This window comes from Carassius gibelio, chromosome B16, assembly GCF_023724105.1.
Source record: "Carassius gibelio isolate Cgi1373 ecotype wild population from Czech Republic chromosome B16, carGib1.2-hapl.c, whole genome shotgun sequence".
Lineage (NCBI taxonomy): Eukaryota > Metazoa > Chordata > Actinopteri > Cypriniformes > Cyprinidae > Carassius > Carassius gibelio.
Window position 1 is genome coordinate 20,528,608 of NC_068411.1, and position 14,800 is coordinate 20,543,407.

At 37.5% G+C, this 14,800-nt stretch overlaps 1 protein-coding gene across 6 annotated transcripts in view; it reads left to right on the plus strand.

Moving 5' to 3' along the window:
* The window catches only part of sema6e (sema domain, transmembrane domain (TM), and cytoplasmic domain, (semaphorin) 6E), a 168,396-nt gene that overhangs the window by 95,266 nt on the left and 58,330 nt on the right, over positions 1–14,800 (plus strand). For all 6 annotated transcript variants that reach the window (XM_052578290.1, XM_052578288.1, XM_052578289.1 and 3 more), the window contains 10 exons: positions 350–451; positions 3,934–4,024; positions 4,306–4,428; positions 4,507–4,595; positions 5,138–5,355; positions 5,454–5,585; positions 6,419–6,574; positions 6,796–6,969; positions 8,916–9,053; positions 11,878–11,955. In XM_052578290.1, coding sequence (XP_052434250.1) covers positions 350–451; positions 3,934–4,024; positions 4,306–4,428; positions 4,507–4,595; positions 5,138–5,355; positions 5,454–5,585; positions 6,419–6,574; positions 6,796–6,969; positions 8,916–9,053; positions 11,878–11,955 — 1,301 coding nt within the window. The remainder of the gene's footprint in view (positions 1–349; positions 452–3,933; positions 4,025–4,305; positions 4,429–4,506; positions 4,596–5,137; positions 5,356–5,453; positions 5,586–6,418; positions 6,575–6,795; positions 6,970–8,915; positions 9,054–11,877; positions 11,956–14,800) is intronic.

Sequence of the window (14,800 nt, forward strand, 5' to 3'; positions counted from 1 at the left end):
TTTGCTCGAGGCAGCCAATCAGGTTAGAGCTTGCCAGATCAAGAAGACTTTTCCCGTGTTGTGGTCAGTAAACGTTCTGGTGATTCTCCACAGGTTGCTGCATATACATGTAGATTTGCGAACACACACAGTCTTTATAATATTGTTGGTTGAAGACTGAGTTGCAGGGAGCGAGTCAGATCCTGGAGCTCAGCATAGGGATTATGGTAATTTGTGTGTGTGGAAGTTGAGGAGAAAGAGAGTCAGTAATGATGCTCGCTGTAAGCTTCAAGATGAGTCAGTGTGTGTGTGTGTGTGTCATTCAGGAGTTATATATAGTCAGTAAAAGCCAGTGTCTTGTCTTTCACAGGATGAGTGTTACAACTACATCAAAGTGCTGGTGCCACGTAACGATGAAACTCTCTTTGCGTGTGGAACCAATGCGTTCAACCCCACATGTCGCAACTACAAGGTATGACGAGTCTATTTCTGTCACACGCTTACACACACACTTGCACACAGTTAAACCTCCTACAGATGCACAGATTTCTAAGGCGTCCCTTTGCAGAATCAAAACTGACAGTCTACATGCACACGTTTACCTAAATTTGTCAGCATTAAAATTAATTTGGATATTAGGCCTGTTCAAAAATGTACATACCCTGCTGCTCCTCAGAAATGAATACGTATCCTGTCATACTTGTTTACAAGCTGAATCTGCTGTGAGGGAGTTCTGTGTTCTCCCACCAACTCTGGCTGTTGGCTAAACTGACACGCGACAGTTAGACAGCATCGCTGATTATAATGGATTCTATAGAGTTTTGTTGCTCCGCTTGCGTCCGGTGTTGACACCGTGTAAACATTTTTCTACAGTTGCAATGAGCAATTTTAACACACATTAGTCAGGCATTGACCAGGTTTACGTGTATTCAGATGATTGGCTATTATTTTGCTTAGATGGCTGACTACTATTCGTTATGCATAAACTATAATAGAGATGCATTTACTGAATAAATTCCTGGATTCACTGGAAAATGTCATGTGACTTTAATTCGCTCAGATGATTGGCTGCTATTACCACCAGAACTGATGTGAGAACAAGAAGTAATTTATTACATTTAAGAGAAGTCCTAATGATTTCAAAATTTTAGTTGCTTATTTGCTAATAGATTTTCAAATTAATAACTTTAATGCTTGAATCAAAATGACCCTTTTAGTTTCTGATTTTCTTTAAAATTAGTCAATAATGTTATAGGTTTTTACCAATTCAGTCAGTACACTCAAAAATGACACAACATTTTTGTATTATGTTAACAATCTTGAATAATAATAAAAATACTTTTTTTTCTCTCCTTCGTGCCTGCACAAATATACCACAGTCCTGTGATTGATGGTTTTCCATCAACATTAGCAGAACAGTTCCTGAGCTGTGTGTGTGTGTTAGTTTGCCAGAGAGCATGTAAATCTGACTACACTCCATAGGAGGCCAGCTGGGAGTCAGCTAAACTCTCGGATGAGACTCTGCTCTCAACTTTTCCGTTTGAGGCTCTTTGGAGATCCTGATTTATGCACCTTACCCTGAAGGCATCTTCCCTCCATATCCCTCTCTTTTTCCTCCTCTCTGCTTCTCTCTCCGTCTGTCTCCATTTCCTGTGCTCACCCTCTCGTTTTTCTGCATTTCTCCGTGGAGAAGTCCGGATTGCTAGAGCCCTGGAGAAGGACGATATGTCACGTCGTGCAAATCATGTCGCTTAGTTCCTCTGCCTCGTCTCCTCATGCATTCCTTCACTCTCAGCTCACAGCTTGAGAGGTTACACATTAACTGTGGAGAACTTTCTGGAAAACTGTGCAAGGAGAGGTTGAGGAGAAATTGCAGGTTTGAGATTTGGAAGAGTTAAAGTTGACATTTTAGACTCTTATATCTTGTTTTCCCCAGTGTCTATTTATGGTATTCAAGAATTCTTGCTACAAAAGTATCCATAATGTATATTTTCTTTTTAGAGGCACAATATATTGGCACCATATTGGTGCCAATCCTTTTTCTTTAGGAAGACACATTATATCTGTGTCATATTTGTTGTAAGTTGTCAGTATTGGCCAAAATTGATTACAGAGACAATTTATAAGAGACATGCCACTTCCTCAATCCTCCATACAACTATATAAGGAAAACCTGTAACGGCAAAGACGGCCATTATATGCACATGTCCTGCCCCTCCCGCTGGAAAGCCAATCATCTGCTTTTAACAGTCAAGCCGGGAAACATTTAAGCCTATCGTCTGGTTCCACTGACGCACGCGCACAGTTGAGGAACCCTTGCGCATGCGTAGTAAAAGTATAACCTGTGGGAAAAAGGTTATAAACTTTATTTTAAACCTTATTTTGGGGCAAAGTCATAAAAAAATTTCAGCTATTTTTTTATCATATTTTACTGCTGTTTCTATACATGCACTTTTTATGTCCCGGTGACCAGTGAAAGTGCAGTTCTCACTCTATGCCCATTCATTTAGATAGGAGCCTGGTCTTGTTAGTCTGAAATTGCTGCCCGGAGGTGTTGCCAAGATGGCCGAGTGGCATGACTTGCCTAAAAGGACTTTGGCTGAACTCAAAGATCTAAGACTTTTTCTGTTTACACAAAAGGCCCATTTCTCTCAAATATTGTTCACAAATCTGTGTTGGTGAGCACTTCTGCAGTATCTGCAGTGTCAAAGCTGGGAATACAAAGCCAGAATGGAGTAACTTCACTTACTGCGGTTTGCCTTGGTATTAGCTTGGATTTTGTATTTACTGCAATTTTGACACTCTTGTTTCTTTGAAACGGAACATAATTGAACCAGGAGACTTTGTAACAAGACCGAACAGATTTCAAAAGGCCATTTTAGGACTTAACTCAATTTTGACCAGCTGTGTAGTTACTGCCCTTTGCCTTTGGACGGCAGAATAGATGGTCAATCTTTGACATAGAACCAATCCAGTGCTGTTCCTGTTTTAATTCCCTTCTATTCTTCTCTATCCCTGTGAGTCACTGGGCAGTGTAAGGTCCGGTGAGCTTCAGCTGGTTCAGTAGGTGTTAATCCGGTAGGGATGACACACAATGTGACCCTGAATACCAGAATGCCCACAGGACCCTCTCAGCCGCACTGCTAAATGTGTTGTGTGTGTGTGTGTGTGTGTGTGTGTGTGTGTGTGTGTGTGTGTGTGTGTGTGTGTGTGTGTGTGTGAACCAGCCATCTTTGTGAGGACGTCTCTCTCTAGCCCTGCAGGTGAATATCTGTGGATTTGTACAGGTGTATGCGTCTCACCCAACACAGGCAGTTAGCACGCTGTTTTTTTTTTTTTTTTCTTTTTTTTTCTGTGAACAACACAGGTCGGAGCTTCTGCTCTGCCTCTGACTAACAAGAGAAACTAGCACACTGTTCACACCTACAGCTCCCATAGAGGAACAAAAACAACCATGGAACACACACCATCCACCTGTTCACAAACATTTATACAGCACTGGATTTCAGTATCCCAAAAGTCTATGCAAAAACCACCAATCAGTATTTAAAACATGTCCTTAATGGTATTTACAGTTTAATGACACTAAAGAAAGGTGTGTTTTACAAGAAACATACTTATATTTATTTGTGATTTCAAATTCTGAATAAAAACTGAAATGAAAACAAACAAATATTTTCCACTATAGTTAAACAATTCACCAGTGAATCACAATTCTTTCTCAATAGATTCTGAATCGGAAATGAAAATATTAAAGCGAGCATTCATCCAAAAAATGAATGTTCTGTCATTTACTCGCCCTCAAGTCTTTTTGCCCAAACAATGAACATCATTGGCGTCCAAATCAACAAGGAATTGATTGGACATTTTTTAAAATATCTTAGTGTTGTATTGCTAAGGTTCTTTAGTTGGCTCAGTGTGTGTAAGGTTCTTTATTTTCCTCTCTCTGGTCAGATGTCTTCTCTGGAGCAGGAAGGAGAGGAGGTGGTCGGTCAAGCCCGTTGCCCTTTCGAATCCCGCCAGTCCAACGTTGGCCTGTTTGCCGGTGAGTTGGCAGAGCAGCAGCCGTCTGGGGAGGAAGACATGAAATCTCCTATAATCTCACTAGTGTTCCACTGACATTTTACAAAGCGCAGGAAGTCGCAGTAAGACAGCAGTGATCACAGAAGCACAGAGATTCAAAAGGGACATGTGGGAGATGAGACGAGTGTCTCTTTTTTTCGTCTTTGTAACACATACACACTGAACTGAACTGAGCTTAGCTCCGCTGTGTGGGGTTCGTGTTGTTTTGATTTATCAATACTTATTTCTCACCTCACTTCCCAGGCGGTGACTTTTATTCAGCCACAATGACAGATTTTCTAGCAAGTGATGCAGTGATTTACCGAAGTTTAGGAGAAAGCAGCCCTGTCCTGCGTACCGTAAAATACGACTCAAAATGGCTACGAGGTGCGTCACCTGTTCTTCAGATACCTACATTTATTTTCTTTATCGTTTTACGTTCTAATCACGTCTTTGTTTATTTAGAGCCTCATTTTCTTCATGCCATTGAGTACGGGAACTACATCTACTTCTTTCTCAGCGAGATTGCTGTGGAGTACACCACCCTTGGCAAGGTCAGACACTTCAGTTCATTTCTTCAATATACTGCGAAAACCCTTTTTCTTAATCATTACATTTGTCTTGTTCTCCAAGAAAAATCATGTAAAGATCCTTAAGAGAAGACACGTTTACATTAACTGTTAAGATTGGTTTTCAGTTTATTGATTATTTCTTTATTTTGTTTGTTTATTTGTTTGGTAACATTTTATCCAGTATAGAGACCAATTTTCTATTAACTCTTTGCTTATTAGCATGCTTATTATTAACAAATTAGCTGTTTATTAGTGCTTATAAAGCACATATTCTGCAAGAAAATTGTATATATCACCAATACCCAAACTTAACAACTACCTTACGAACTATTAATAAGCAGCAAATTAGTCGTTTATTAAGAGGAAAGTTATAGTTTGTTAATAGTGAGAATTGAACCTCAAAATAAAGTGTGACCTTTTTTTTTTCATTTTCTGTTGAAGCCAACAAGAACAAATCATTTGCCAATGTAGGTCTGAAAAATGTCTCTCACTTCCTTACTTTTTTTTTTTATGTCATACGCCAGGTGGTGTTCTCTCGGGTCGCTCGGGTGTGTAAGAATGATAACGGTGGCTCTCCAAGGGTTCTAGAGCGCTACTGGACGACTTTCCTGAAAGCCCGATTAAACTGTTCGGTTCCGGGTGATTCATTTTTCTACTTTGACGTTCTTCAGTCATTAACCAATGTCATGCAGATCAACCACAGGCCTGCGGTGTTAGGCGTCTTTACCACTCAAGCCAACAGGTACGGAGTCTCACCGGAGTCATGATTTATTTATGAGTAGTTTCTACAGTGTTGGAATAAAAACTTCTCAGTAAAAAAAACTCCCTTAATCTCCTCAGTATCACCGGTTCTGCTGTATGTGCGTTCTACATGGATGACATAGAGAAAGTGTTTAATGGGAAGTTTAAGGAGCAGCGAAACAGTGAGTCGGCCTGGACGCCAGTTCCTGATGAAACGGTGCCCAAACCACGGTGAGTCATGAAGGGTTATCGCTAATATCAGTAAATACTTTTATAATAATTATAAATATTAAGTTAAAACAATGGAGTGTAGTCTTCAAATAGTAAACAGTAAATAATAAGAGAAAGTAAATATCATAATGTATATTATAATTGTAGAAGAAGAAAGAACGCACCACATTCTAAAATAATACATAATAAATGCTGTTCTTCTGTACTTTCCATTCATCTAAAAAAGTATGCAACATACTTCAGTTTCACAAAAATATTAAGCAACACAACTGTTTAGACACTGATAACGAAAAGAAATGGTTGAGCAGCAGGTTAGCACATTAAAATGATTTCTGAAGGATCATGTGGCACTGAAGACTGAATAAATGGCTGCTGGAAATTCAGCTTTGCCTTCACAGGAATACATTACTTCTTAATCTATAGAAAACCGATATTTTAATTCTAAAAATATTTCGAATTTTTACTGTGTTTGGAAAAAATAAATGCAATATCTCTAAAAGTAAGATGAAAGCATCACACGAAAGCATGTACTAATAAACAAATCCAATATAACACACCACATACATGTACACACAAGTGATAAATAATAGACTTCCTCATCATCTTGCTCAGCATGATATACCTCGACCGGTTCTCTGGAGCTGTGACAGCAGCCTGCTCGGCCCGATGGACTCCGAAAACAGCTTTTATTTAACAGTGGCAGATGGTTGGAATGGTTCTTGTTAATTGTGTGTGTGTGTGTGTGTGTGAGCAAATCATCTCCATGGGAAAAGTCTGTGCAGGTAGTAGTCTATAGTTTATTTAAAAAATGATTTATCTCTATCTCTCTTTAGGCCGGGGTCCTGTGCTGGTGACGGCCCTGCTGCTGGTTATAAGTCCTCCACAGATTTCCCTGATGAAACTCTTATATTCATTAAGTCTTATCCGCTAATGGATGAAGCCGTACCGTCTGTCAACAACCGACCCTGCTTCACTCGAACCACCAGCAGGTACGCACACACACATGCTCCCATAGAAATTAAACACTCGACCACTCATTATTTTAGCACTCTTTACTTCTCCAGCTGCTTTCTTAACATCTGCATCTCTTTCTCCAGAGAAGGAGGCAGCCGATATTAGTGCTGGAGAATAAATAAGCATTTAGTGTTGTGATGGAAAGGCATGTTTGTGATTTGTTTTGTTGACTTATTAGCTTATGTTCCTGATGTAGGTTCAAGTTGACCCAGATCGCTGTGGACACAGCAGCTGGCCCTTATAAGAACTACACGGTTCTGTTTCTGGGTTCAGAAAACGGACGAGTCCTGAAGATTCTCGCCAGCATGCACCCAAACTCCACCTATAGCACGCAGGTTTTGGAGGACATAGATGTTTACAACCCCAACAAGTGAGTTAGATTGCATGCACATATAGTGGAAATAGCTATAATGAATAATTATCATTTATAAAAAAAAGTATAAACCTCTAAAGACTGACCTACTATAAGCTATGATATACTATGATATGTAATCTCACTATGAAATAACGTCTTTAAATCAATAGTTTTATATTTCTCCTTTGTTTTTAATTCAGTTCTTTTCTCATTGTTTTTTAATTCCGTGTTTCGTGGGACTTTAGTACACAGTGTACCTTTGGTTGCATCTAACTTTCCAATACTTTTTTTGCTTCAAATTAAATTTTGTAATGTAGTGATTCACATTGTAGCTGGTTTTTAGCTAGTTCATGACTTATATATAACTCTTTAACAGATACTTTTTTAACCCCTATGGGAGAAATACTTCTAAAGCCAAGGCTGCTGAAAAAAGTGGGATAGTATGATGGGATACTAAGAGACAAACAGGAAACAAAGGGAGAGGAGAGAGGGATACAGGACTGGGTTAAGATCTCGAGGACTCAAACTTGAGTTGCCCGAGGCACTGTTAAACCATATGTCAGAGCACTGCCCATGAGGCTTTGGCTCTGGTGCTGATCTGCATTTTGATTGAGTTTATTCTAGAATACCCATGAATCAGACAAACCTGAGAAACCTTGAGTGAGTTTTAGTGTGAATTGAGCTGAAGACACAAAATTATTGCAGATTTTGATTATTTGAAATATGTTATCAAAACCATTTCGGTTTTTATTCTAGTAGATAAGAGCTGTACCAAAATGTCTGCTGGGTGGACTGACTTGCCGTAAAGGGATTTTAGGTCGACCCAGAGCAGGAAACTAAGCACCAGATAAAATGTCACTTGTCTGAGCAAACACAGCTGCACCTAGAAGGTTCTTTACAAACACGTCTTCACTCTCAGCGCTTTTTCATGCACTTCACACTCATTGACAAGTCTCAGGCAAATACAAACATGCACACACATAACCCCAAACTCAATGTCGACAGAGGCGTTTGATAAAGAGAGAATCTCTCCTGCAGTAAACGGGACGGATGGTACGTGTGGAGCTGTAATTGTACTCTTGGGATCTTGCCCATGTTTGTGTTCCTCTTGTGTATCTGACAACCAGCCTCAACTCCAGCTGAGACTCACAAGTTCCACAACAAAACGTGACCACATCTTCATGCAACATTGCTCACTTTTTTTCCCCTGAAAACCCCACCTTGTGTAAAAGTTAGCCTGATGCAAAAACATGATGCAAAGGATTTATTTGGATTATTACAGATACTGAGGAAAATGAATTACAGTCAACCTTTACGCCATGACCTTCTTCAATCAACTCAATGGGGGTGACTCATCTGTGTGCCACACATATTGGATTTCTTTCTATATTGGATTTCTTTTTTTCTTTTTCTCTTCTTTATTGAGGATTCTATAAGATAAGAATCCGGAGCTGCTCTTTTCCATAAAATGAAAGCATATTTTGATCAGGAGGATATGACTACTCCATATAGTAGTTCATATTTTTTTTGTTTAGATAGTCTTTATTTATTTTTAGTATTACGGAAGTCATTTTAGTACATTAAGTTACAATGAATTGCCTTGGCACAAAGGTTTTTTTAATATTAGTTAATTTTAGTTAATGTTTTTTTTTATGGTTTTAGTTAACTATAATAACCTGTTGCTTACAAGTTTACAAATTATAGCTGAAATTGCTTTTGGTTTGTTTATCACTACTAATTTAAGGTCACGTTTTGCCTTGCATTATGGGATACAGTATTCCATGCACCATACTTTTGTTGTATACAACACATTTTGTGAAATTACCGGATAATTGTTATTCCATGCATTCAGAAAATATGCCTATTGCATTCTTATATGTACATATATGGTACTTTTAAACACTCTTTAATCACTGACATAAAAATGGCAAACCAGCACAAACCACTGTTTCTCTCCTCAGGTGTAATGTGCGTGGTGAAGACCGTAGGATTCTGGGATTGGAGTTGGACAAAGATCATCATGCCCTTTTTGTGGCGTTCTCAAGTTGCGTGATCCGCGTTCCACTCAGTCGCTGTTCTGACTATGACATCTGCAAAAAGTGAGTGACACAAAACCCAAACCCACAATCATTCCCATTAAAAATGTATTACATGTGAGAGTGCGCAATTTATACAGTACAGTGCTTTACTACATCTTTTAAGTATCTTTTACTATTTTAATCACGTTAAATCATAAGTGTTACTATTGTAGAGTAGTTTAAAACATTGATTGAAGATGGAACCAGCATCACAAACTCTATTCATGATGCAGTGCAGCAGCTCAGTCCTCAGAAAAATTTATGACAGTCGTGCAAGAATCTTCTAAAAAGTCCTGTGTGCTGGTTCGCTTTTGATCTATCATGGATAATGCTCTCCATAAGTGCGCTGAAAGCGGTGTATGTTTTCAAAGACAAGCATTCTTAAGTGCATTCAAATTTAAACACTGATAGATTTTAGAGGGCAAAAGGTTTTAGCTTATAGCCTCATAGTTACAGAGATGGGTCGTCACTGATGTAGACGTGTTTCCTCCATCACATGCTGCAGTCCTCGAGCCAGCATCACCACATGCTTCCACTACTCGCACGCAAATTAGAGCCATCTGATTGGTCGCAGGCCAAGACACAGCATACAATTCCCCTTTTTTCCACACTACAGCTGTAGTTTGAGCATGCTTATAGACTGTTTCCTTATAAAAGATCTCCAAATCCTATCAGGGAATTTCAGTCCCATTTTCTTTCCAAAAACAATCCTGATGTCTGATCCAGCCATGTCTTAACTTTTTACCAATCTGTTAGCTCATGCCTGCTCAGCCTCAGGAGAAACACTCACACGAGATTCTCTGTAGACTTGTGAGAAAACATCTCCTTTTTTTTCCCCTCTGTTTTTTCGCTCACTGAATTGTTTTCAGTGCTGGATGCAAAAACAGCTGTTTGTTTAAATACAAAGAGGATTCTTTTTTTCATCTCAAAGAATAAAAGAAGTTTGTTGTGGTCAGGAAGCTAATTTTTTTTTTTTTTTTGTGCCATCCAGTATTCAAAGTTTAACACGGTGTAATTTCTGTGTCATTTTGCAAAAATAATGTTTTTTTAACAGATTGCCCCAAACTCTCTTCTATTGGTCACTCAAACAGATAGCCCTGTGTTGGTCACAGTGTGACAGTGAGATGTTTACACTTTTTCAAGGAAGTCCATCTATAACATGGTACTTGGAGTTATGTATTTTGAAAGAAAATCACAATCCCTATGTTCACACATATCCTGTTGAAACTGGACGTTTGTGTGGGAAATATCAAAGGGTTTATGAGTATTTATTTTAGAGCCAATAGTTTGCTAACTAATGCTATTTGCTAGGGGGGTGTGACATTCTCATTGTAAAGAGCATTTGATTGGACAAAAATCAGTGCAGTACAGGAGGAGACATAAGTTGTTTTTTTTGTTTTGTTTTTTTTCCCAGTTCTACCAGAAGAGATGTACTGATTTGTTTGTCTTTTTAATGCAGAAGTAAGGTATTTCTTGTGAATTTGCACATTTCTTTATTAGCCACTATACTTAACCATTTGTAGAATAACAAAGTACAATCAAGAATAAAAATGTTTGCACTACAAACCAGTATGTTAATGGTTAAGCTAATAAATTAATATGATGAAGAAAACCCAACTCTATGCATGTTTTCCAAGACTCCCATTTCCATTAAACACATATTGTATTGTATTATACTGTTTTAATGCAAATAGAAATGCTCACAAAGGGATTTCAGTAAAAGTGTGTAAAAACATACATATATATACATAAAATCATATGTTAATTGAAAAATTTTAATTTAATAATTTTACCTTGTATTTTTGTTTATTTTGGATTTATTTTTTGTTTGTAACTCTTTTATTATTCCAACTCCGTTTTTGCCATAAAGATAGCCTTAGATGCTGACATGGCTAAAAAAATAATAACTACTACTAAAATACAATGAAAAATGGGAGTTTACAACATCCAACAGCATGACAGACTGTAAACTAAAATAACTGCTATTGGCTGTCATTGAAAGCTTTGCACATTACAGTTAAAAACTGGATTTAAAGATAATGTGGATAGTATAGCCAAAGTAGTACTTTTGTCAATTTTTAGTAGGTCATTAACATATAGACGACTTTAAACCTAATAGACAGACTAAAAGTGACCCAGCTCTATTTCATTTTTCATATAAACTGGGATAAGAGAATGTATTTAATTATTTTAACACATCTGACCTTTTACAACAGTGCTTAAGCATAGCAACCAACAGGCATAGCATGGGGAAATTAACAACCTGTGAAGAGGAAAAAATAGCAGAAAAATGGAAGTGACCTCTCTCTTTCACTCTGACTCACATCTAGTCACCTCACACATGCTTTTTTTGTCTTTCGCTCTCTTTCCGTCTACCTCTCTCTCTCTCTCTCTCTCTCTCTCTCTCTCTCACTGTTTCTCCGAGCAGCTCGCCAGCTCTACCATGTATCTAAATCTCAGTTGGCCTCTGGCAAACACAACACACCTGTCAATCATGCAACACAAATATACGCACAAACACACACACACACACACGACTATACAGCAGTCACTCACACTCTTTTTCTCTCTCTCTCTCTCTCTCTCTCTCTCTCTCTCTCTCTCTCTCTCTCTTATTTTCATTTTTTTTTTTTTTGCTCTCAGTCTGACCAGCGAGAGGCAATAAAGCTTTGTTATGGAGATGCTGTGTCTGGCTGTCCCTTCCAGCTTGTCACATACACTCGGAGAGAGAGGGGAAAGGGAAATTGGGGGGGGGAGTATGGAGACAGTGAGCGAGGAAAACACACACAGCCTTTCCAGCACATGTGCTATGAGTTAACTCTGTGTGTGTGTGTGTGTGTTTTAGGAGCTGTCTGTCCTCGCGAGACCCTTACTGCATCTGGCTGAGTGCGGGGAACTGTGCCACAGTGGCGCCGGGATTCAAGTGAGTTAAAGCTACATCACGCGACCCTTCTATTAGTTCTGCCACAGTAAACACTTTTACAGTTCGTTAGAATAAAAGCGCTTACATGACTACTGAATTCTGCACACAAGTTAACTATACAGTCGACAGTGGATTTTTTCAGCATACTTTTGTTAAAGATCTTTTAGAGCTTATGTTACCGTAAACATCCTTGAAACATCTGGGGGAAATCAGATGGTTGTAAAATGTCTTTAAAATTTATAACCAAGTGCAGTTACAGAATTTTACTAGACAGTCTATACAATGAACAGGATGGCTTCGTAGATAATATTCAAAATATTTTTGCAGTAAATTTAATATAGCAACCTGGGTTATACATGACAATATAAATTCAATTGGTTTACATTGCATTAGGTATCAAACTCCAACAGTACAATACTTTTGCAGCAATTATTAATTTGGGTTATTTCAGTTTCTACATTCACCAAAATAAATAATTGGTAACACTTTAGAATAAGGTTCCATTAGTTAATGTTAGTTAACTACTTTCGTTAACATGAACTAAGCAAGAACAATCCTTCTACAGCATTTATAAGTCTTAGTTCATGTTAATTTCAACATTTACTAATGCATTATTTAAATCAAAAGTTGTGCTTGTTAACATTAGTTAATGCACTGTGAATTACCATGAACTAACAATGAATAACTGTATTTTCATTAACATTAACGAAGATGAATAAATACAGTAATAAATGTATTATTCATTGTTTGTTCATGTTAATTAATACATTAACTAACATTAAATAATGGAACCTTATTCTAAAGTGTTACCAAATAATTAAATATCTCTGTGTACACTACCATTCTAAAAGTTTTTTTTTTAAATCCTTTTGAAAGAATGCATTTATTTAATCAAAAATAGAGTTAAATAAGTAATATTTTTTTTTATAATATTACAATTTAAAATTACTATATTCTATTTTCATATATTTTAAAATGACATTTCTTCTGTTATGGCTAAGCTGAATTTTCAGCAACCCACTTTTCATTATTTCTTTGTGTAATTTAATTTAGCTTTTTGTATGCATCTTTGCTTCATAATTAATCTGGTTTGTAAAAGTGTTTATAATACCTAATGCATTTAACTGATGTTAACCAAATGAACCTTATTGTAGTGTTACTCCATCATTTTAGATACGTTTCTCGAGTGAATTAATTTTACCATCTGGTTAAAATTATCGTAAATTGGTCGTTTAAGTTGGAGCCAATAGCCTTGTAGGCAGCGCTTGGAGATATAATACATTTGCGCTTCAAGTGACTTGAGTTCTTGTCCACATTTGTGGTCCTTTCCTGAATCCTTCCTACTATCTCCCCCACTTTGCCTTCTGTCAATTATTTATAGTGTCCTGTCCCATTAAAGGCCCAAAAAAAGAAAAACATCTTAAAATGCATCAACAGTAAATGCTTGTAAAAAGTGCATTATCTTTGTTTGCGACGACATCACTGTTACACTCATTCACCCGGTCTGTTGTTGATCTAATCGAATGCTTCAGACCAGATATATGTGCAGATATTTATCTCTGATAAACTTCATGTAAGAGACATACACACTTGTTTATGAGACTAAAAACTGTTATAGTGGCACATTAACATTTACAAATATTTGTAAAAGTAATTTGGGATCATTGCTGTGTAAGGTATCTGACAAGCCCATGCTGTTCTTTTAATTTTATTTATTATTATTGATAAGAATTTTACTTTTAAAATTGTAGGACAGTAGAGAATAGTCGGAAAACTGGACAGAAAATGGTCTGCTCTTTAATATCATGAGCATATGTACTTACCACTGTGCTCTCACAAATTCACACGACTCTGTAAATATATCACATCCTGTGTTGACATTTTACATTTCTATGCACTTCATCAAAAGTGACTTGCATTGAATTCAAGGTATAATTTTTAGCTAAATCACACTAACTTTGCTAGTGCCATGCTCTACCATTTGAGTTGATAGAAATACTCATTTTTATTATATCGTAGCAGTTGCGTAGATCTCTGGCTGAAAGGGCATACTTACATCCCCACCAATTTCCAAAATATCATCTTGTGCCAGGGATCTATCTAGAACTGTCTCTGCAATTGTCAAGCAGAAGTGCATTTGACTTGTGCGTGTTATAATAAGTGCGGATGCAGAGCTTGAATTTGTTATTATTAATGTTTTGCTGAGTGGTCGCTGCGGTGGAAAGCAACAGAGGCAATATTCTCCCCAGCACGCTCTGATGTTTCCCGCTCGTGAGACGCATCCACTGACGTACAGCTGCAATTTTGGTTTATTAAAAAAAGTTAAAACCCTAAACCCCTTGTACTCAAAGTGGAAATTTTACTGGGAGATCAGTGTCGTATTCTTAGCATGCTATTGCTGATCTGTGCGTTTGTCTACACACCAAACAAAATCCTGCGACATTTAGAAATGTAGTTCTTTTATTTAGCTGAATGCATTTTTATACACTTTCTCTGTAACCTGGTCACAGTCTTTAATGATATTTTCTGGCCATAAACTCAATTATTGACTCTTAATGTGTCCTTATGTGAGTATTGATCGCTATAAAGGGAGATGGGGAATCATTTCATCTTGAACTCATGAAAATGATTACGTACACAGCACATTTCCAGACCGCTGCCAACGAAATGGACGGAACTTGCGGAGAGTACTTATCAGTGTCCCATAAGAGCTTTGGTTTACTTCAGCATTCAATTATATGCTTCCATAGCCAAACTTATGTCAGAGTCATACATCTTGTGCTGTCAGATGTCATGAAGTCTCCTGTAATCATACAGCGCATTAAAATTATAAAGAGCTTTAGAA